General features: G+C 41.2%; 1 protein-coding gene across 4 annotated transcripts in view; it reads left to right on the forward strand.

Annotated features, from left to right (window-relative positions):
• Positions 1-21299, forward strand: part of FNDC3B (fibronectin type III domain containing 3B) — a 356123-nt gene that overhangs the window by 300034 nt on the left and 34790 nt on the right. For all 4 annotated transcript variants that reach the window (XM_039236525.1, XM_039236526.1, XM_039236528.1 and 1 more), the window contains exons 16-22: positions 480-551; positions 2692-2810; positions 4225-4330; positions 5230-5402; positions 7745-7858; positions 8193-8342; positions 12513-12793. In XM_039236525.1, the coding sequence (XP_039092456.1) occupies positions 480-551; positions 2692-2810; positions 4225-4330; positions 5230-5402; positions 7745-7858; positions 8193-8342; positions 12513-12793 (1015 nt within the window). The remainder of the gene's footprint in view (positions 1-479; positions 552-2691; positions 2811-4224; positions 4331-5229; positions 5403-7744; positions 7859-8192; positions 8343-12512; positions 12794-21299) is intronic.

The raw sequence follows: 21299 nt of genomic DNA on the forward strand, positions 1-21299 counted from the left end.
CATTGGGCTCTGTACTGACAGCTCAGAGCCTGGAGCCTGCTTCAGATTCTGTGTCTCCATTTCTCTCCGCCCTTCCCCCACTCATACTCTTGTCTCTCAAAAATAAACATTAAAAAAATTAAAATATATGTATTTCATCTTATATAAAAATTATTGAATATTAAAGAGCAGTCTTCAGAATTCTCAAAGTGGATTTATTAACTCTTAGAGAAAGTAATTCATAGTTTGACTTTTGCTCATGTTTTACTAAATAACTCTGACATTTTCAGCCCTAAGAACTTTGAATAATCTGATAGCACTCAGGGTTTCATAGTGATTTTGTTTGTTTCATTTTTGAAGAATAAGACAGTAATTATTTTACCTTTTGCTTAAATCCAGAATTAAGGCAGCATAATGTGACATGTTTTCTGTTCTAACGATATTTGTTAATAAAAATCTATGCCCTTTCATAACTAATAAGGCATTTGCTTACTCTCCAGATCCTCCCAAGGATAATGGTGGTTCAGAAATACTCAAGTACTTGCTGGAGATTACTGACGGAAATTCTGAAGGTGAAGTTTTGGGAAATTGTTTTACTCAAATACAGGAGCAACCCCTACTTTCTAATACAATAACCATCGGTACAGTAATAGTGGGCAGCCATTAATTCTAATAGTAGTGCCTTTACAACATATAGACCTTAATCACATATTTATAGTTTTCTCTTGTACACACAAGATCAGGGATCAGGGTATGTTTGAAATGCATGTTTTTATCATGTTTTTAAATTTTCCATGTCCTTTTTTTTTTAAGCCAGAGGTCCTAATTAATCGAATAATTAAATTTTCATCCCCTCTCTTGGTACACTGTCTCTGGAAATTCTTATAAGCAGAGAGAGTGTCAGAAGCAATCAGCAGGAAGGATAAGGTGGAGAGAGCAAATGAATTCGGTAATCTACAAATTCCCACGTACAGCGATGGCAAACAAAACATAGTATTATCGTGAGCGAGTGACAGTGTCACACTTTCATGACAAGTTTAGTAAATGTCTTTCCATTTTTGTGACATCTCAGATTGTCATCACTTGTACACTATGTGGATTAAAGTAGTACAGCGTAAAAGATCAGATTCCTTAAGTAGTGCTTTTAAAAATATTCCTCAATCTTTTTCTAATAAAATTCATTAGGCTTTAGTAGAAAAAACGGATAGTCATCAGAACTTTAAAAATGAAATTTCTCACCACTCTGATAATCCCTGTAACCATTCATAGCAGTAGCTTTTGCAAATAAGCAACACAGGTGTGTGCGGGTCTTTTGCCCTCTACCACGGCGGCCGCCTGCAGCTCTTTGGTTTCCGCGTCGGTCGGCTTCTATTTTAAACTAACAACCTAAGAATGCTTTGAGGTGGGCGCAGCTGTTCTTATCATAAAGTCCTATTCTGAGCTAAAAATTTGATTTCGTTTTTTACATTAAAAACCCCACTGAAGAGGGAAGTCAGGTGTGTGCCGTGGCTCCTTGTGAAAGTGTGTTTTCCTTTTCCGTGACTCTCTTGACCACTGGCATCAAGTCAGAATAGATGCTGTTCTCTACGTAAAGTTAACAGCTCTGACAGCACATAAAGTGGGTGATTAATGGAATCTTTTCAGTCGTCTCTGTTCCCGTGTGCCTCTTCTCAGGTTTCTAACCAGCGATGTCACAATAATGCTTTTTAATACACACACACACACACACACACACACACACACACACCCCTGGTACCTGTGGCTTCATTGTAAATCTGTCCCAATAAGTGGCTGAGGGAAACTTACTTTAGTGAAGTGACTTTAGTAAAATGTTTCAGGTAATGGGATAAAATAGGGTACAAATACTTCCTAGAAACAACTGAATGGAGAAAAGGCCTTTGTGAAATAGTCTCCTGGACGTATGGCTCTACAGCGAGAGTGACACGGAGGAAGGAAGCCTCCCGCAGCCCAGATTTGTGAGGCGGGCGGCTGAGGAAGCGGGCCCCCGATGCTCTGTCCCTGGTGGCATCAGCCTCACCCGGCAGTCAGACCATTCCAGCGGCACTGCTCGCTTTCTTTAATCCTGAGAAGTGGTCAGATAACTAGGTCACCCTGAGAGCTTCATCTTTAATTCGTCACCCTCCCAGCCATTTTTGTCTCTTCGTGAGTTCCATGAAGATAGCAGGCTTCAGAGGACTCTGGGGGTAATGGGGAGGTTTCACTCCCTGTGACCTCCAGGCACGGGAGAGCAGGAGGGACTCTTGCGCATGTGCCCGACCGACCAGGAGCCTCCTGGCTGAGCAGCCTTCCCCTACCCAGTGGGCCCCCGTGGCCTTCTCTCGCCACAGCCGTCTCACAGCTTGCTTGACCCCGTGCTCTGTCTCCGTTTGGCCCCCATCCCCCTGCCAACAACAGGTTTTGTGTGGTCTCCGACATCTGAACCCCATAGTCAGCAAGTGTAATAATGGCAGTATAAGTAGTCTAGCCTGCAGGACTAAGTATTAAAAATGATTCCATATTATTTTATATATTTAACTTTGTGAAAGGTAGGGAAAGAAGGCCCTTGGCTATCAAAAAGTAATAATAATAATAATAATAATAGGAGATGCTAGTGTTCGTGGAAACCGCTGAGAGCTTTTCCTCCTCAGGAATGGTTGCTACTATTACATTTTTACAAAAGGCACAAACTCATCCACAAGTCTTGTTTTACAGCGAGCCAGTGGGAAGTGGCATACAGCGGATCGGCCACAGAATACACTTTCACCCACTTGAAACCAGGCACTTTGTACAAGCTCCGAGCCTGCTGCATCAGCACTGGTGGACACAGTCAGGTTGGTTTCGTTGTGGCATAACGGCGAGCCTCCCGGGTCAGATTCAGACAACCAATCTGTAGCATCAGAATAAAATTACTCTCTTAAGATGTATCGCCATAGCGCAGCCTCCTGTGAGGTCACATCAGGAAATGAAAGCGATTGTGTTTTCAAATTGTGCTTTAGAGGACATCAAAGATAGGCCCACATGATTCTCAGCTAAACTGTGGGATTGTCAGGCACATTTGTCACTTAGTTATTTCTCGGAAGACTTTGGCATGATCACACGTGACACTTGAAAATTGAGTGTTGTCTGGAATTCATATTAGCTAAATAAGAAGAACCTGAGTTATTGCAATGATAGGAAAGTGTACAGTTTAGAGTCAAAAAGATACAACCTTCTGTACAGCTCTGCTGTTTCCAAATCTGGCGGTTCTGTGAGACTAGGAGAGACACCTTCCCCCAGGATGCTTTACTGCCATCTGCTGGAAAAGCCATATAAATCTATGATGACCGAGCTGAATGACAGACACCATTGCAGTTGTGCAGTGCCCAACTTACACAACTGTAGCAGCTGCACATCCCTTGTTCTCTGCTCTTTATTTGACCTTAGACCGGCTAACATGTCAAGAGCCTTGGTCTTAACCATACAGGGTTCTCATAGGCTTAAAATAATCTTGGAAATAGACAGGGAGTGCTCTAGAAATCAGATATAAATGGCTGTAACGTGCATTCAGAGAATGAATGAAAGGCAAGATAGTAAAAAGCCATTTTCATTTTAGGGGTTTTTAACATCATGGTTTGAGACCATTCATAGTGAGAGAGAGACTGAGACTGAGAGATGGTAGCTTATAACCCTGTGCCGAGTTTATTTTTCACAAGAAGACTTGCCGTTAGGGTGCCTTGTTTTCTCCCGTTGCAGACAGTCGACCTCCACATCCCCAGCCTTGCACAACCACATCCTAAAAGAAGGCCCACTTATTTTAGCATTAAAAGAACCTGCTGGTTCATGTCAGACTCAGTTGATTAATATTGAATTTATTTGCTCTTCTCCTCCGTATGTGGATGGTTTCGCCATTTATAGCACCATTTAAAAGTGTCATCCAGCTGTTGTTTTGCGTTCTCTTCTGTCCACATGATGGATCTCTAATTTTGGTTTAAAGGAAAGCAATCGTGTGCTTAGAATACACAACCCATGTCTACGAATCTGACTTCAAAAATAAGCATTTTTACCAGTGCCACATGCAGTGTATGTTCTCACTCGACGCATGCACAAAAGAGAATACCTTGTTGCACAGAAATCATGTGTACACATCCACCGTGTAACCCTCCTTTCTGTAGCGTGTTCAGTTACAGGGAGAATCTGCCTGGGATGTAGAGGTCTAGTGAATTCATTGTAACTAAGAGACGGTTCTCTCCGATGTTTCTCCTGCAGTGCTCTGAAAGTCTCCCTGCTCGCACACTAAGCATTGCACCAGGTCAGTGTCGACCACCGAGGGTTTTGGGTAGACCAAAGCACAAAGAAGTCCACTTAGAGTGGGGTGAGTGAACAAATCTTCTCGTTGACATTGACAGTTGGGACAACTGGAGATGGAATTTGAGATTTCTTGCTTTGTGATTCAGTTGGCAGTCTGCTACAAAACCATCGTCTTTCCTGTTGACAATGCCCATTTCCTGTTTGATGTGTGTTGGCTTGGGTTTGTGTTCTCCCACACGCTGCTGCTCTTCCTCTTATTCCTGAGGGCGCTGTACATGCTGGCCGTCCTCCGTCCTTCGGAGGGCACCTGCCTCGAAAATCTTTCAAAGCAGCCAGTCTTTTCTGGGAATTCATAAAAGTGAAGTGTGTGCACTTTAGAGGTTAAGGCGAGAAGTGATTCGTAAGGTCCTATCTGATTCTCCTCGTCCTTGTCACATGTGGGCCCTGGCACTTTGCAGTATGCGTTCGAGCTCTACAAGCATCTCCTGCTGTATCAGCAGTTTACAGCATGTAAAATTGCAAATATAGGCCTGCAGGACTCCGTCAGGCCCTCTTTTGCCACGACTCGTGTCTACAATGTAATAAGATATCGTGCCAGCCTTGGGTCATTTACCTTGATTTAACGTGACCTGTGGTTTTAAGTTAAAGAGATTTCCTTCCCTCTGTTTCTTCTCTGCCTTACAGTGTAGACATTTGCCTAATGGTTCTATAGTTTTCAAGTTATTTTATTAATGTAATTGACTGTACGTAGATGTACTTTGGAAAGTATCGATAACATCATTCACAAACTTTTTCTCCCACGTCGCTTTTCTTTTCGGGGGTGGGGAGGGCTCCTTTTTTGTAGGAGAGATACTGAGGACCGGCCACCCACATGATTTTACAAACCTTGTGGAAAACCGGGTGTGTGTCGGTCAACTGGAAGCACAAAACTGTTCTAAGATGACAAGCATTCTCCCTTCCCAGATGTTCCTGCCTCAGAAAGTGGCTGTGAGGTCTCGGAGTACAGCGTGGAGATGACAGAACCCGAGGATGTCGCTTCGGAGGTGTACCATGGGCCAGAGCTCGAGTGCACCGTGGGCAACCTGCTGCCCGGCACCGTGTATCGTTTCCGGGTGAGGGCTCTGAATGATGGAGGGGTGAGTACAGGCGCGTACACCATAATCAAAATACCGAGGTGCTAACACTTGCGTATCCACCACCCTGAAACTCCCCAGCATATCTGTCCAGCCTTGACAGCCATTAAAGAAGTGTAGGTGAAATCTCACTTCGGAGTCGATACATTATTCCGACTTCATACTGACCCAGCATTGGAAATTTCTGTCTTCACAGCATTCTATTAAAAAAGAGTTCAAGGTTAAAGGGAACAGCGCCCTTTAGCTGTTTTGGGTTGTTTTCAAAATAATTTCTGTCTTCCTCATTGACCGTATTAATGAGTTATGGGAAATCAGGGCTTCATATTAACTCCTTTACCATATTGTCTAAATTACCCAGCAGTATCTTAGGTCCAGTTTAGAACTGGAGTGGGGTAGAAGCCCACGGGGCCAGCTTCTTGTTTTTGTTTTGTTTCAAATGAAGACTGGAGAACTCTTCTCGGCCCATCATAGATTGAAAGTCGGTGTCTGGATTATACCCGTATTTTAAATCTCAGGGTGATGTGGGTTTTGGGCGGTGGGATTCATGATGAGAACAAGGTAACCAGAAGCTGGCTTTCTGGTGCTTTCTGGTGCGGGCTGCTGCTACACCCAACTCCCCGACCCTCCCCGCCCAGGTGTACTTGTGATTTGTGCAGATGAGTTCCATGCAAATAAGTAGATATAATTCATTAATGGGATTTTTAAAAATAGGAAAGCACAACTGACAGCAGCATGAGATTGGCGGTAATTTTCTCTCCTCTCAGTTGCCCTGCGCGAGCCAGGCACGGGAACATGTGGTCTCCAGTCCATTTCCCGTTAGCCACACTGGCTGTGAAAGCACCTGCTTTCAAACCTTTAGCGGGAGATGGATTCCTTCTAATCCCAGTTAGGAAAGAAATTCAGAAACAGCACAACTATCTAAATTTAAAAAAGAAAGAAAGAAAGAAAGAAAAAGACCAGCGTGGAACTAAGCAATAAAATGTTTTCATGAAAAGATAAGAAAGCTAATGCACCTGAACTTACATAACTAAAAAGTGCATGGAAGGTGATGACCACAGTTGCCGCAGAAAATGTTTTACTGATGTTTTTGCTTTTTTCCCTGTGAGCTTTTCTGGGCATCTCTGCCATAACCAAGATAAATGTGGCACTCTATTGCTCTGAGTTTTACTTTCTGTCATCTTTCACTAATTTATCATCTAAAAATATCATCGGCCTTAATTTATTCCTGTTATATTGAAAGTTAACCAGGGGTGCCTGAGTGGCTCAGTCAGCCAGTTAAGTGTCCGCTTTTGGCTCGGGTCACGATCTCGTGGTTCATGAGTTCAAGCCCCGCGTCAGGCTCTGTGCTGGCAGCTCAGAACCTGGAGCCTGCTTCTGATTCTGTGCCTCCTTCTCTGTCTCTCACCGCCCCTCCCTCCCTCCCTCCCTCCCTCCCTATCTCTTTCTCTCAAAAATAAAATAAACATTAAAAAAAAGGTTAACCATATATCTGACTGTATTCAACTTCTGAGGTACATTCCAGGAAGCTTCTCTCCCATCAACCCCACCCCCACCCACTGGGGCTTATTTGTAAGTTGTCTTAGAAAAGCTGAGAGACTTTTAGGTTGTTGGGGTTTTTTGTAGGGTTTTTTTTTAATCTTTTTTCCCCATTTTGGAAAAACATAGTCCTATACTTCATTAGTCTGGAAATTACTGTATTCTTCGCCCCGACTGTTTGTAGTATCACAAATTCCTCTACTAAAATGGGTGATTATGGTTCTCTCAAAATGGTGGTAGCTCTGAATCATATGGTCACTGAAGACAGCGTGAAGGAAGGAGGAGTGCAGATAGCTGAGAGGGGACGTCACGCTGGGAAGATGCTAACAGAAGCATTCGTTTTCAAAATAGGAAATACCAGTAACTAGAAGAAATACCCAGAATTTGATCACCACCGATTTCTAGTAGATCTTTGTGTGCCAAAAATTAAGCTGCAGTGTACATCTGACTTAGTTTTCTTTGCTCTCCTGGGAGAGATGTTGAAACAGAATGCTGTGTTGTGTTGTGTCAAACATCAGCGTGTTTTTTGTGCCTGATGTCGCAGTAAAGGGAAAATATGTGGTAAGCCAACTTTCTGATCCTTTTGAATGAAAAGAGTATACATATCTGATAGACATTTACCCCTCAGAATGTATGTAGGAAAAACCTTATACGCATTCAATGGAACGTGGAAACCATGAGGTACTATTTTTTAATCAATTGTACTGATGATAATGTTAGTCTAGCCCTGATTGCTTATAAGCTCATGTATGCCCAGATGTGTGTGTTCACACTATACATACAGGCGTGTGTGTGTGCTTCTCTTTCAGTATGGCCCCTATTCTGATGTCTCAGAAATTACCACTGCTGCAGGGCCTCCTGGACAGTGCAAAGCACCTTGTATTTCTTTTACACCCGATGGGTGTGTCCTAGTGAGTTGGGAGGTAAGTCAGGCATGTGTTCTGCATTGATTTCTCTTTCTTGAACTTTATCTGCCCCCAAGTGCAAGTTACAAGGAAGCTACAAAGCTATAAATCACATGTAGGTGATTTTACACATTAATCTCTCTTGGCGCTTGCTTCTATCATTTAGAGTTGTGGAAATGTTACCACTGGTTAGATCCAAGAGGAAATCGAGTACCTCTGTCATGCCTTCCTTTTGTGTGTATTTGAAATACTCAAGGGTGTGTTGCCCTGTTTCCCAGATTAGTTAGTTGAGCACAATCATCATGGGATTTTCTTCTTAATGAAAGTAACGACTGAAATCTCTGCTTTCCAGAGTCCGGAAAGCTCTGGTGCCGACATCTCAGAGTACAGGTTGGAATGGGGAGAAGATGAAGAATCCTTAGAACTCATTTATCACGGGACAGACACCGGCTTTGAGATAAGGGATCTGTTGCCCGCCGCACAATATTGCTGTAGACTACAGGTAGGTTGACATGACTCCGATGTTACTCATAGACACTGGTGTTCCATGAAGGATTCTGGGGCACTTACCCAAAGGCTTGTGATGGAGGTTGTCAAGACGGATGATATGGAATGAAGAGTCCTTTTAAATAAAAATAAATTGAATTGTTTTGGTCTTATAATTAATTTCTACTTCTCTGGGATGTCCTGCAGCAGAAGAACCAAATCCAATTCTGCACCACTCTCCTTTTTCTCCACCCTTGTGTCCTGCCTGTGAACTCCCTGAATAAATGACCAAGTCCAGGGCAAAGGTGTCACAGCTCTTTAGGGAAGGTTCCTTCTGTGTGAATTCCCCTGAGATGCGTGTTTCAGTGGGAAAGGCACTTAAGACTGGAAAAAGACACAAGATGTATATGCCAGTTGTTAAATGGAGCCAGAAACAAACATTAGAGTGATTTGAACTAGTCTGCATTAGATTACAGGATTCAATTCCCACTTCTCAGTGACCGTTAACAAGGCTGATTAGCTGTAAGCTTCCGCTTGGGAATCCAAATAGAATAACATCAAGCCTTATCCTTACCCCTAAAAATGACAGTAGTCATGAGTTTACTTTTATTTTATTGACTTGGATGAGTGATTATCTCCCCCCCTCTGTAAAGCCTTGATTGTCCTTAGAAAACAGGGTTCTTTGTCCATTTCTTTCCATTTGTTTAGTACCATTTTTTTGAGCACCGCTTTGTGCCAGAATCAAAGGGTGATCAGGGTGATCAAGAGGAGAGATACAAAGATTAGTCAGATGTGGTTCTTGACCTTGGAGAATTCTGTCTTCACACACGTTTAGATTTAAATAGATAAAACAAAGATGCCAGATTTAGGTTTCCACCTGATTTAAGTCATGAATCAAACTGCTAATTACAAGTCCAGCAGCCTATCAGTGTATCTGACCTCTTTGGAGAAAATACTCCCTTCATAAATTAATTTTCCAGATCAACTGAAGCTTTTCTGTTAAATTCTGAAGCCTGCTTTGTCATAAACATGCTGATTAAACTCTTTTGTTATACACTTTCCTTCCTTCTTGAATGGAGCACCTGGGACATAATTAACTCTTCGTCAGTGAGTCAGGGTCATGGCACATTATCTGATCTTTATAATAGCAGTGCTGAGTCATTGGGAAAAGGTTATAAAATATGTGCTACACTCCTGTTTTTGGAACAAGACAGGATATAAATAAAGAACTGTCTGCCACCACAGGAAAAAAATTCACTATGCTTTTTGAGTTTTGGTCTCTCCTTAAAACACTGTTCTTTTTTCCCCTTCAGAGTATATGTTGTCACTTAGCACTGACTCCCCCAAATGGCATTTTAAAACGTACATTGAATAGACTAGGAATAGAGCCTGTATAAGAATCTTGTCTCCCTGTTTTGAAAGTAAGGAGTAGAAAATATTTTCAGATGTCCATACTTGTTTGTCATAAAATGAATCAGACTCTATGAAGGGGAAAGTTCCTTCAAGACCCCCCATCACTATGCAAAAGAAGTACCGTATTGTCAAGAAAGGGGTCTCCTCAATCTATATTGACTTACTTGACACATATGGACCAACTATGAATTATTTTCATGAATTAATTTCATTTAACATACTGCAAAGTCAGATAAATAGTCTTTTGAATGTTTGGCATCTTAAAAATTAAACCATTGTAATACCTATAACTGTATTTTATAAGAATTGGGTAAAACATTTCTTGGTTTGCTCAAAAACTTTGGAACTTTCATATGCTTCCTTAAGGGTATTTTAATTAACAAGCACCAAAATAGTTCTGTTTAGTTCTGTTCACATAAGGCATACTGCGTATTATAGACATGCTTTTATTGTTTTAATTAAAGATTCTTCTGAGAGGCTCCTAGGTAGCTCAGTCAGTTAAGTGTCCGGCTCTTGATTTCAGCTCAGGTCATGATCTCAGGGTTTACAAGATCGAGACCCATGAGCACTTGTGCTCTCTCTCTCTCTCTCACTCTCTCTCTCTCTCTCTCTCTCCCCCTCCTCCTGCTTCTAAATAGAGAGAGAGAGATCTTCTAAATTGTTCGGTTTTTTTTGAAAACTGATAATAATAAGTAGTATAAATCAAGAAAGCATTTCCTATGAAACGAAGGTAGTAAAAGAAAATGGAATCCAGAGTGGGATCCTGGAATAGAAAAAGAATATTACTGGAGAAATTAATAAGGTTTGAATCAGATCTGTATGTAGTTAATAGTACTGTGTCAATATTTCTCTTGTAGTTTTGATTGTTCTCTAGTTATATAAAGTGTTAATATTAGGGAATGCAAGGTGAGAGAGATACAGACATTTCTTCGTACTATTTTTTGCAACTTTTCTATGAGTCTAAAATTAGTTCAACATTTAAAAAAATTTTTTTTTAATACTAAAGAAAATGCTGTTTTGTTCTGGTCTTCCCCAGAAGGGAAGCACTGGCTATTGACCAGGATTTTCCATGTTACCCAAATTATCTTTTCAATGATCCTGCGAATTGCATGTTGCTGTCCCCGTTTTCCATCTCCGGAAACAGGCTCGGAAGATACTAATTGCCTAAGACCCCACAACATACATAGATATGTGTATGCATGCCTACTGACTGCACACTTGGTAAATAATGGAATCAAGACTTGAACTAAGCTCCAACTCTAAAAGCCATGTCTTTTCCTTCCGTTACATGGTTGATACAAGTATTGAGCTCCATGATGTCTTACTTTTCCACCCTGATGATAAATTTGCATTAAAAAAATAAAATCTCTAAATATACACTCTTAAAGTAAACCATGATGTTAAAATTTTACCAAAAAGAGAGGTGAAGTATTTTCATGAAATGGGAGTAGATATGAGAAACTATTATGGTAGAGTTTCAAAAGTGATTTGTTAGCAAATGAATGCTCTGAACTTCTTTGAGATTAACAGTAATACATAAGTGTTGTAACTTTGGTTTTGAACCTTTGATTTAAGAGCTCAGACTACTTTTGTTTAGTTCCGTAATTTGTTCTAAACTCTCCTATGAATTAAATGAGAACTAAATTTTAGAGTACGTTCACTTTTTTTTAATGTTTATTTTATTATTTTTGAGAGAGAGAGAGAGAGAGAGAGAGAGAGACAGAGCTTGAGTGGGGGACGGGCAGAGAGAGAGGGAGACACAGAATCTGAAACAGGCTCCAAGCTCTGAGCTGTCAGCACAGAGCCTGATGTGGGGCTCCAACTCACAAACTGTGAGATCGTGACCTGGGCTGAAGTCAGACACTAAACTGACTGAGCCCCCCAGGTACCCCTAGAGTACATTCACTTTTGTAAGGAGGCTGCTAAATGTTTTTATAGGGAAAGATAGGTCAGTTTAATAACATTTATTGAGCACATATTCCATATCCAGATACTGTTCTAGCTACTGGGGGATACCACAGTGAGCTAAACAGACAACTCTACTCTTACGGAACTTACATTCTCATGGTGCTGATAAATGTTGTGATGACAAATAAAGCCAAGAAGGGAAATAGGGAATGAGGAAGTTCATAGTGGGTAGGGGTGGTGGCTTAAGGTGACCACAGATTTAAACATGGTGTTCAGAGAGGGCTCACTACAAGGCAGCACTTGAGAAAAGATGCGAAGCTGACTGAGCAAGCTGTGCAGATGTCCAGGGAAAAAGGTTCCTGGACAGAAGGGGCAGCAAGTTGCAAAGGCCCTGAGGTGGGAGCAGACTTGGTGTCCCCGTGGAACAGCAAAGAGCAGAGCAAGTGAGGGGGAGACTAGTAGGTGATAAAGTCAGGGTGGCCGTGGATGGGAGTTTCTCATTCACATGGAAGACAGTAGAAGACTACTTGCCATTTAGTGTCCACCTCACACAGTTATTGTGAGGATGCCACAGATACTGTATAGCCTGATGTGCACTGTGCAAATACAAAGTATTATTTTAAAATTATGTTTCATGAAAGGTGACAATGGTGATAGTATCTTCTGTTTTATTAATTTCAAAAAGGTGTCATTCCCCTTTTTTGGAAAGCAGTCATTAAAGTGAATGTTTTCTGATACTTCGTTTTACCCGTGTTTCTAGAAGTAAATTGTCTACTACATGAGATTTCTGTAACAGCACCTGACCCAGAGGCTCCAGAATTTACAGTGAGGTAATGCGGACTTTGTCTTGCTCTTGTCTTTTTAGGCTGTCAATCAAGCTGGAGCAGGACCGTATAGTGAGCTTGTCCTTTGCCAGACACCGGCATCTGCCCCTGACCCTGTCTCCACTCTCTGTGTCCTGGAGGAGGAGACCCTCAATGCCTACCCCAATTCACCTTCTGTGTGCCTTGTACTGAACTGGGAAGAGCCGTGCAATAATGGATCTGAAATCCTCGCTTACAATATTGATCTCGGAGACACTAGCATCACCGTGGGCAATACCACCACCCATGTTATCAAAGACCTCCTTCCAGAAACCACTTACCGGTGAGTGCAGGGAAGCAGAAACAAAGCTGCATCCACACATCAGCACTGGGAGCTGTAGACCTATCAAGTTCTAAAGGCCAAACGAGTGAATTCTAATCATTTTTAATATTTAAGAGTACTACATGAGAATATCCTTTTTTTTTTTTTAACATTTACTCAATTTTGAGAGACAGTGCAAGCAGAGGAGGGGCAGAGGGAGAGAAAGACAAAGAATCGGAAGCAGACTCCAGGCTCTGCGCTGTCAGCACAGAGCCCAGACGAGGGGCTTGAACCCACAAACTGTGAGATCATGACCTGAGCTGACACTTAACAGACCCAGCTACCCAGGCGCCCCGTAAATGCAGGCGCCCCATAAATGCAAAATTTGGCTTTGAAGCATGTATTGCTTTGTACTTTGGGAGTCTGTTACAAATGTAAACAATTCCTAACCCTTGAGGGTGAGTTTCACCTACTGCTTTAAATTAGTTCCTCCCTCTTGGTCTCTTAGCAACCACTTTTCCTTGTGCTTTTACTGTGACTCATGTCACTCTGTGGACATCTCCTCACCATGGACTTGCCCACCTCTGACGGTGGGCTCCACCATTCTCTTGATGCCTCAAAGCAGACACAGTGTTACAAAGCATTTGTGATATAGCTTTTTACTCCGCTTTCACAAGGGGCCAGAGAAACATGTTACATTACACATTACTGAGCAGAGCTCAATTAGCATCTGCATTCTTTCTTTCCCCTGGAGTTCTCTCAGAGCCAGGCACCTCACCTTCCATCTTTTTCTGCAACATGGCCTCTTAAACTTTCAAATTATTTAGCTCCATCTAAATAGGGAGTTGCCTTAACTCCCTCAAAACGAAAAGAGTGTGACTAGTGTAGGAGGAGCACAGGAGCGGTCTGTGGTTACCCCGGTCTTTGTTATAGACAGTCCTGATTTACGATGGTGTGAAAGCGATACGCACTCAGTAGGAACTATACTTCGGATCTTAAGTGGTGATCTTCTCCTGGACTAGTGGTTATATGATGTGAGCCTCTCGCTCATGATGCTGGGCGATGCAGCGAGCCACGGCACCCGGTCAGCCACGCTATCAGGAGGGTCAACAACCCATGCACTCACAGCCACTCTGTACCCATACAGCCATTCTGCTTTTCTCCTTCAGTACAGTATTCAGTATATTATAGGAGATAGTCAGTACTTTATTATAAAATAGGTTTTGTGGTAGAGGATTTTGCCGAACTGTAGGCTAATGTTAAGTGTTCTGCACACATTTAAATTGGCTAAGCTAAAATGTTCAATAGGTTAGGTGTATTAAATGCATTTTTGAATTGTAATATTTCCATCTTATAATGGGTTTGTTGAGATATAACCCCATCGTAAGCCGAGAAATATTTGTAAATGTTTCTTGAGGAGGGAAGTGTAAAATATAGATTCAGATTCAGGTCATCTTTATATCTACATAAAGGTTAGGAGGGTATATTTTTAGGAAGGTTACTTACCATCTTGGTGTTTCAGTCTCTTTTTCCATGAAATGAGGACAACAAGATTCTTTCCCTCAAAAGCATGTTGTGAGGATTTAATAAATATTAAATGCTTAGAAGCCAGCAGTATATATTAGGTGCGCAGTAAGTATGCATTGTAATTTCACTCATCGTCAATACTGCCATCCAACAAAAGTGGTTCTTCTTGGGGTACGACCGAAGGAGTAAAGGACAAGCTGACAAACTTGCTGCTAAAAAAGGACTTACCATTTCGCTTATTTTTTTCCTACTGTGTTTTCTAGTTCTGTAGTCTGATAGACTACCTTTTGTATATTCCCATAAGCTGAAGAAAGAAATCAGCTAATGCACTTAAAAATACAAAAGTCTCATCTTGCCAGATCGTATCACCTTTACTTTTTTTCTCTCATACCAAATCTGTTTTGAATAATTCATATAACTAGATTTACTTTTCAGAACAGTGACGAGGAAGCATTGTTTATTTTATTTTATTTTTTACTCTTTAATTATTTTTAAAAAATCTCTTTGGGGCACAGTATTATATGCCTGTGGATCTGTAAAACAGCGATAGACCGGCCTTGACCTCAGAGCACTCACAGCATTGAGGGACACTTAGATGGCAATAGCAGAGTACGTCGTAGGGCTGAAAACAACATAGTGTACAGAATCCGCTTGGTGTATCAGAGAGGAAGACCCAGGGTTCAGGATGAAGAGGATGGTTTGAAGTGGGACTTGAGACAGAAACTAGATAAAGGCGGATATGACTTACAAAGATGAAGAGGCCAAGGGCATTCTTTCATTTTTAGCCTTTTAGCCGTTCTCAAAAAACCAGTCTTCACTCTTGTTTGCCAGCCAAATGCTAAGTGCCTGTTGTGTCTAGAGCACTCTAACCAGGTGCTGAGGAAATCCAGAGATGACTAAACCCAGACCTTGACTTCAGGGAATTGCTCCAATGATGATGTTTTAAGGAAACCTCACTGTGAGCTGTATCTCTGAGGAAAAATGACTAAGTGAATGTCATTCTCCCGTTGGGCAAATATTACCTGACCTTAATCCCTCAGGGCCAAAAAAACAAGGAAGAAGCCACACTGATTCAGGGAGTCACTGAAAGGTTTTACATCCATTCTGATCCACACCCATATATACCCTAGAGTGGAATCAATTCCTCAGGTCAGTCCTCTGAATGTTTTGGATCAGAAATCATGAAAGGCCTTTTAGGGCAAGATGAATTTTGTTCCAGACATTGTGCCAGCTATAAACTTGAAGGTTTGTGGAAGGATGGTCATGAAGGAATGCTGACTCTTATTACTCAACATACAGTCAGATGACTTCTAGAAAGAAACGTAGAGCTCACAGACTTGAATGAAGGAACAGATAAGGGGAATCTTTGTTGATGGTCAAATGTCATTTAAAGTGAAAATTATCAAACAGACTTCCAAATCTTTAAAAGTATCTCATAGGATAACTCTATTTTATTTTACTTCTTTTTAAGTTTGTTTATTTATTTGTTTTGAGATCAGGAGAGAGCGAGAGAGAGCCCAACATGGGACTATATCTCCCCAGCCGTGAGACCATGACCTGAGCCAAGATAAAGAGTCAGACACTTGACTGAGCCACCCAGGCACCCTCAGATAACTCTATTTTAGAGAACACAAAACGGTTTAGTAATGGAAGGACTGTGGAAGAATGAGTTTGGATTGGGGGTGCCCAGCTGGCTCCATCGGTGGAGCCTGTGACTCTTGCTTGATCTCAGGGTTGTGAGTTCGAGCCCAACTTTGGGAGTAGAGATTACTTAAAAACGAAATCTTAAAAAAAAAAAAAAAAAGCAGTGATTTGGGTAGTAAAACTTCAGGACTCTTTTAAAAGTATTTAATGGATATAGCATAAACAATTCAGTATTAACATGCAAGGCTAGTATATTGAGCTGAATGAGGAAAGTCACTTTTTAACCTTATAGGCAAGTTTCAAAGATATCATTTTAGATGATTGCATGGGAATGGCATGGCTTAGGAAAGGTGACTCTCTGGCTCTAGTTGTACTCTGTGTGCTTGCTGCCCCCTCACACCACCTCCTCCACCAAAGAGTTAGCCTGTCCTTACTGGCTGAGCAGTAAATAAACTGGATATTTCAAATTTAAGATATTAAGGTCATTATTCATATTTAACATCTTTTTTATGCATTTTATGCTAGTTTCTCTAGTACATAACGGGGCATTCTTGTAGAAGTGGGACCAACCCACAGCGTTGTTCTTTATGTTTCAAAAACACAATCACAGTAATTATGATGAGATACAAAATGAGTATTTCAAGGAACTAAGGGTGTAATTTCAGTCCAGTCCACTTTTACCTCACCTTTTTCTGTCCCATAAATAGGTTAAAATATAAACGAACAGATCGTGATGTTCTAGACAAAAGTGTGGAATGAAACCTTTTAAGCAGGCCATGGGGCTGGGAGATAGGACTTGTTTCTTTTGTTTGTTTGGGTTTTTTTTGTTTTTTTTTTAAACCCTCAGCAGTTACACTCTGTTCTCACACACAGTTTGTCTTTCTCTGTTTTGCCAGAACAGAAGTGCACCTCTGTAAGCAGACCTACGGACACACAGAGGGGTTTGGGTGTTTACAGAAGCACCCATTGGCTGACTGACCCCCTCTATGGGGTTTGGCTGGAATTGTAATGCTGCTTTTAAAGGCATCACTTTTAAGCTAAGAACTGAGTTTGGGATGGAGTTTGTGTTTTGGTTTGAGGAAAAGAAAGTGTTATTGAAAATAGAGACATAGCTTTCTTTTGACACATGGTGTCACGGGCCTTCCAAGCAGACAGAGAAAAGATGGCCTTGTGTCCCCTGGCTTGAGTATCTCCAGTGACAGGCCAGGGATTGCAGCTTTGACTCACGGGGCAGTCCATTCCATTTGTGAGTAACTGTTTTTTATAGTGTTTCCATTATATTTTGTCAAAACTTATGTATATCTAACATCCGCCCAGTTGACCCTGGGCCTTCCTCCAGAGCAGTGGTTATGAAAGTGTGGTTCCTGGACCCGCAGCCTTAGCGTCATCTAGAAACTTGCTAAAATGCAAACCTACTCTAGACCCACTGAATCAGAAACTCTATGGGTAAGGCCTGGCACTCTGCTTTAATTAGCCCTGCAGGAGATTTCGAGCCTTGTTAAAGTCTAAGAACTTCTTCCCTAGAGCAGAATGGAATGTTGATGTATAGAAGAATCACTTGGACAGCTTTTGCAAAATACAGACGTCTGAGCCCCATTCCTGTAGACTTCAGTTTAGTAGGGCTGAGGAGGTCTAGACATCATTTTTGTATAGTGTCCCTGCCTTCTTCTACTTAACCATCCTCACTTCATTCAAATCTGACTTCATTACTGGGTTTCCTATAACCTCCTCCATCCTCTGCATCAGGTGAGTTCTGCTTCTTGATGGACTCTGTAATGAGCAGTGCCTGCACCTCCGGGAATGGGCTGGCTGGCTGGCTCAGAGCAGAGCAAGACTGTCACCTTACGTGTTCTCCATATTGAACAGTTAGTAATGTTGCCTAAGATTACTTTTTTTGGCAACCTCATTATCGTCTGACTCATACCGAGCTACCAAACAACTAAAACTTAAGGTAGATTTGTTTGTTACACTCATTTATGCTCCTTTCACTAGGTAGAACAGTGATGAAAAATAACATCTATTGAGTTCTTACTATAGGTCAAGCACTACATTAGCCTGGCAAAAAGTGAATCATAAATCATTGTAACAAGACGGGGTGGGCTTTTATTAGGAGGAAATTCTAAGTAGTTCAGAAGTAGCAGACTGGAATCAAACAGCTTGACTTCATTCCTGGGTCCCTTGCTTATGTCTTCATGACCTCTGGCAAGTTATTTAAGCTCTCTGTGCTCAGTTTTCTGATCTCATTTCTGTAAAATGAGGATAGTAACTTGAGTTACCTAGTAGGCTGTGTCTTAGAGAAGATTCCAGGCATCTCATATGGGACCTGACACACGATGAGACAACGCTCAATAAGCTATATGTGGCTAATATTTGGTAGGGAAATAAAAAAGAGCTGGAAAGTGGGTTGTGACCAGAATATATAGGTAAAAATGTCTGTGGGGATCTGGCATCATTTCTTAAGCAGGGGGAGACGTGTAAGGTTTCATTGCCTGTCAAAGGCAGGTCTAAGTGCATGGAGACAGAACGGCAGCAGAGATACCCCAGGAGCTGTCAGGAGAGGTAGCTTAGTGGAAGGGATGGATCTGAGCCAGCTCAGCCTACCCCTCCAGGAAGCCCTCTTCTGAATCACTTTACTCTCAACGTATCATCCCCCCAAAGAGATTTCCTGTATTTCAGCTACTATTTTACATTCCTTCACAACTTCTCTGATGACTGTTCCCTTCTTTCATATTTTTGTCTTCTTAGATAATTAGATGTAGATTGTGGGGGAGAGGTGGGGTATAAAAAAATCCATCTTTTGCTCTTAGGCCTCTCCTACCCTGACTCTTCATGGCTACCCTCACAGCCCCACTCCCACCCACCCCCACCCCCCACGAAGCATCCAGAGTACTGGGATGGCTAATTATGACTGAGAAGTCACCTTCCCCAGCTGAGGAAGGTTTGTTTTGAAAGTCATTTTTCTCTTAAAATATGAAGTGCCAGAGACTTGAGAGTGTGTGTGTGTGTGTGTGTGTGTGTGTGTGTGTAAAGGGCATTATGGAAGGCTATGAGTTTCTGAAGCAGGGATATATTTAGCATCTAGAACTAATAGGTATTTTTAATGGATTTTCAATCAAAAGCTGTACAAAAATTTGCTTCTGAATTGAAGTTATTTGATCAGTGTTATCAGTGTACTGTTGGGTATTGCAGACTCCTAGGCACTTGAGATTTTTCACATCAGCCTGGCCTGGTCAAGGCAGAGTTTCTCAAGAGAGATACTACATTATATGTCTTAAGATAATATAATATAATTTATATTATCACTTCCCTAAATTGGAAGGCAAAGTTCCATTTCCCTTATACTTAATTTGCAGAGCTTAAGATTTCAGAAACTGATAAATTTCAAGGCTAACAGGTTACTTCAGCTAAAGAGAAAACTTCTCAAGTTTGGGTTTGGAGTAGACTTTAATTAATCTAATAAAACTTGAAAATCTGGGGTTTTTTGAGGTGAATTCTTTGGAATTGTTCCTCAAGACAGTGGTGGTTTTGCTCATTAGTCCTTAGTGAGCTCTCACTAGAATTAGAAAATTATTTTCACACGCTGTATTTTTCACCCCAAAGCAAAACGAACAGCAACTACCTTAGTCCTTATTTAGTTTTCTCAGTCTCCTAGGCTCTAAGTACATAATATTTTTACCAGAGTGCAAGAAAATATGGCCTCATTATTTTCTTAAGATTTTATTTTTTTAAGTAATCTCTACACCCAATGTGTGGTTTGAACCTATAACCATGAGGTCAAGAGTTGCATGCTCTGCCGACTAAGCCAGCCAGGTGCCCATGGCCTCATTTCATTTAATCGGTTCCTCAGCTGTATTTCGATTTTTACTGTTATCTTATCGTTAGAACTAAATAATGTTAGTTCAGTGCATCAGCTACACGGAAGAATGCTTTCTGTGCATTTTTACTGAAACAAAATATGTTTCAGTAAAAACATGGATAAGTTGATGTATTTTAAAATTTAAGTAGTTGACTTTGAGGGCAAAAGTTGTTTAAATAATGTAAAACAAATTTATTGACTATCGTAGATGCCCACTTTATTGGCAACAGGCCATTGTTGTTGAACTGAAAGTGTAATTTGAATTAAAATTCCCTTTGGGTTGGATTAGAAACCGTGTTTGCTTCAAGTTATGCTAGGACAGTATAGTATGCCAGAATGCACAGAAGTCTTTGAGCCAGAAAGATGAGTGTTGCACTTAGATCTAACCTGTATGTACTGGGTGGACCAGTGCCCATGGCTGAACCTAGCCAGGTCTCATTTCCTTCACTTATAAAATAGAGTAATTACTACCTCATGGAGTCAGGCTAGAAATTAGGGGTACTATTGTACATATCAAATCAACACCTAGAATGGCTGTGTCATTCAAGTTGAGTCATTTAAACTCTCTGAGTTCAGCTGCAGTATTCGCATCGCTAAAAGCTCCTGCTCCAGGGCACAGGCATCTGAACAGAGCCTGTTCTCAGTGTTGATCGTTGTGCTGGATATTAACACTTCCATCTGTCTCTCAGCTTAGTGTCTCCCCCTCGCCTTCTGCCGATGCTTTACAAAGAAGCCGATCCTTCTAGGCATTGCTGGTTCCTTGGCCATAATTTGGAAGAAGGAAAAACATAGGTGGTGTCAGCAAATTAGTCACGTTCTAATGTGACCACGCGTTTGAGTGCCTAGCGCAGGGCACTCACACACACTCATATTTTCTTCACTGTGAGAAAAGAAGGACAGTCTCAAAAGAAGTCAGAAGAATGGTGACTGCATAAATTAGTACTTCGCAGTTCACCAAAGTGCTTTGGCCACCTTGAATCCTTTTCTGGCTGAATGATGAAATATAAAATATTTAAAAATAGAAAATGCTTCCTATATACATTATCTTAGCTACATAATCAGTTTCGTAAGTACAGCAAAGACTATGCCCATTTTATAAATAAGGAAACCATTACTTAAAGGTGTTAGATAATTTCCCCAAGGTTACACCAAAGTGATGAGCTTGATTCCAAACAGACTTCACTGCTAAAAAGTGCTTTTGTGGTGGTGGTGGTGGTGGTGGTGGTGTGTGTATTTAAGGCTGAGATTATGTGTCTACCAAATACATATCAGTAAAAGGTCAGAGCTTCAAATGTAAGGAACACAATACCTATGAAAATATCATAGAGGCTTTGGGAAAATAAGTGAATTTACAAAAGGAATCAAAGAGTAAATTTACATTATTTTTGTATCTTGATACTTCTATTTTATAAAACTCATTTTTAGTTCTTCTAAATCATTCACACCTCCTAGCATATTTTTTCTTTAGCAGAATAATAATCTTAAGCAACCGATTACCTT

Source organism: Hyaena hyaena, unplaced genomic scaffold (assembly GCF_003009895.1).
Source record: "Hyaena hyaena isolate Hyena2069 unplaced genomic scaffold, ASM300989v1 scaffold_112, whole genome shotgun sequence".
In the NCBI taxonomy this organism is placed as follows: Eukaryota; Metazoa; Chordata; class Mammalia; order Carnivora; family Hyaenidae; genus Hyaena; species Hyaena hyaena.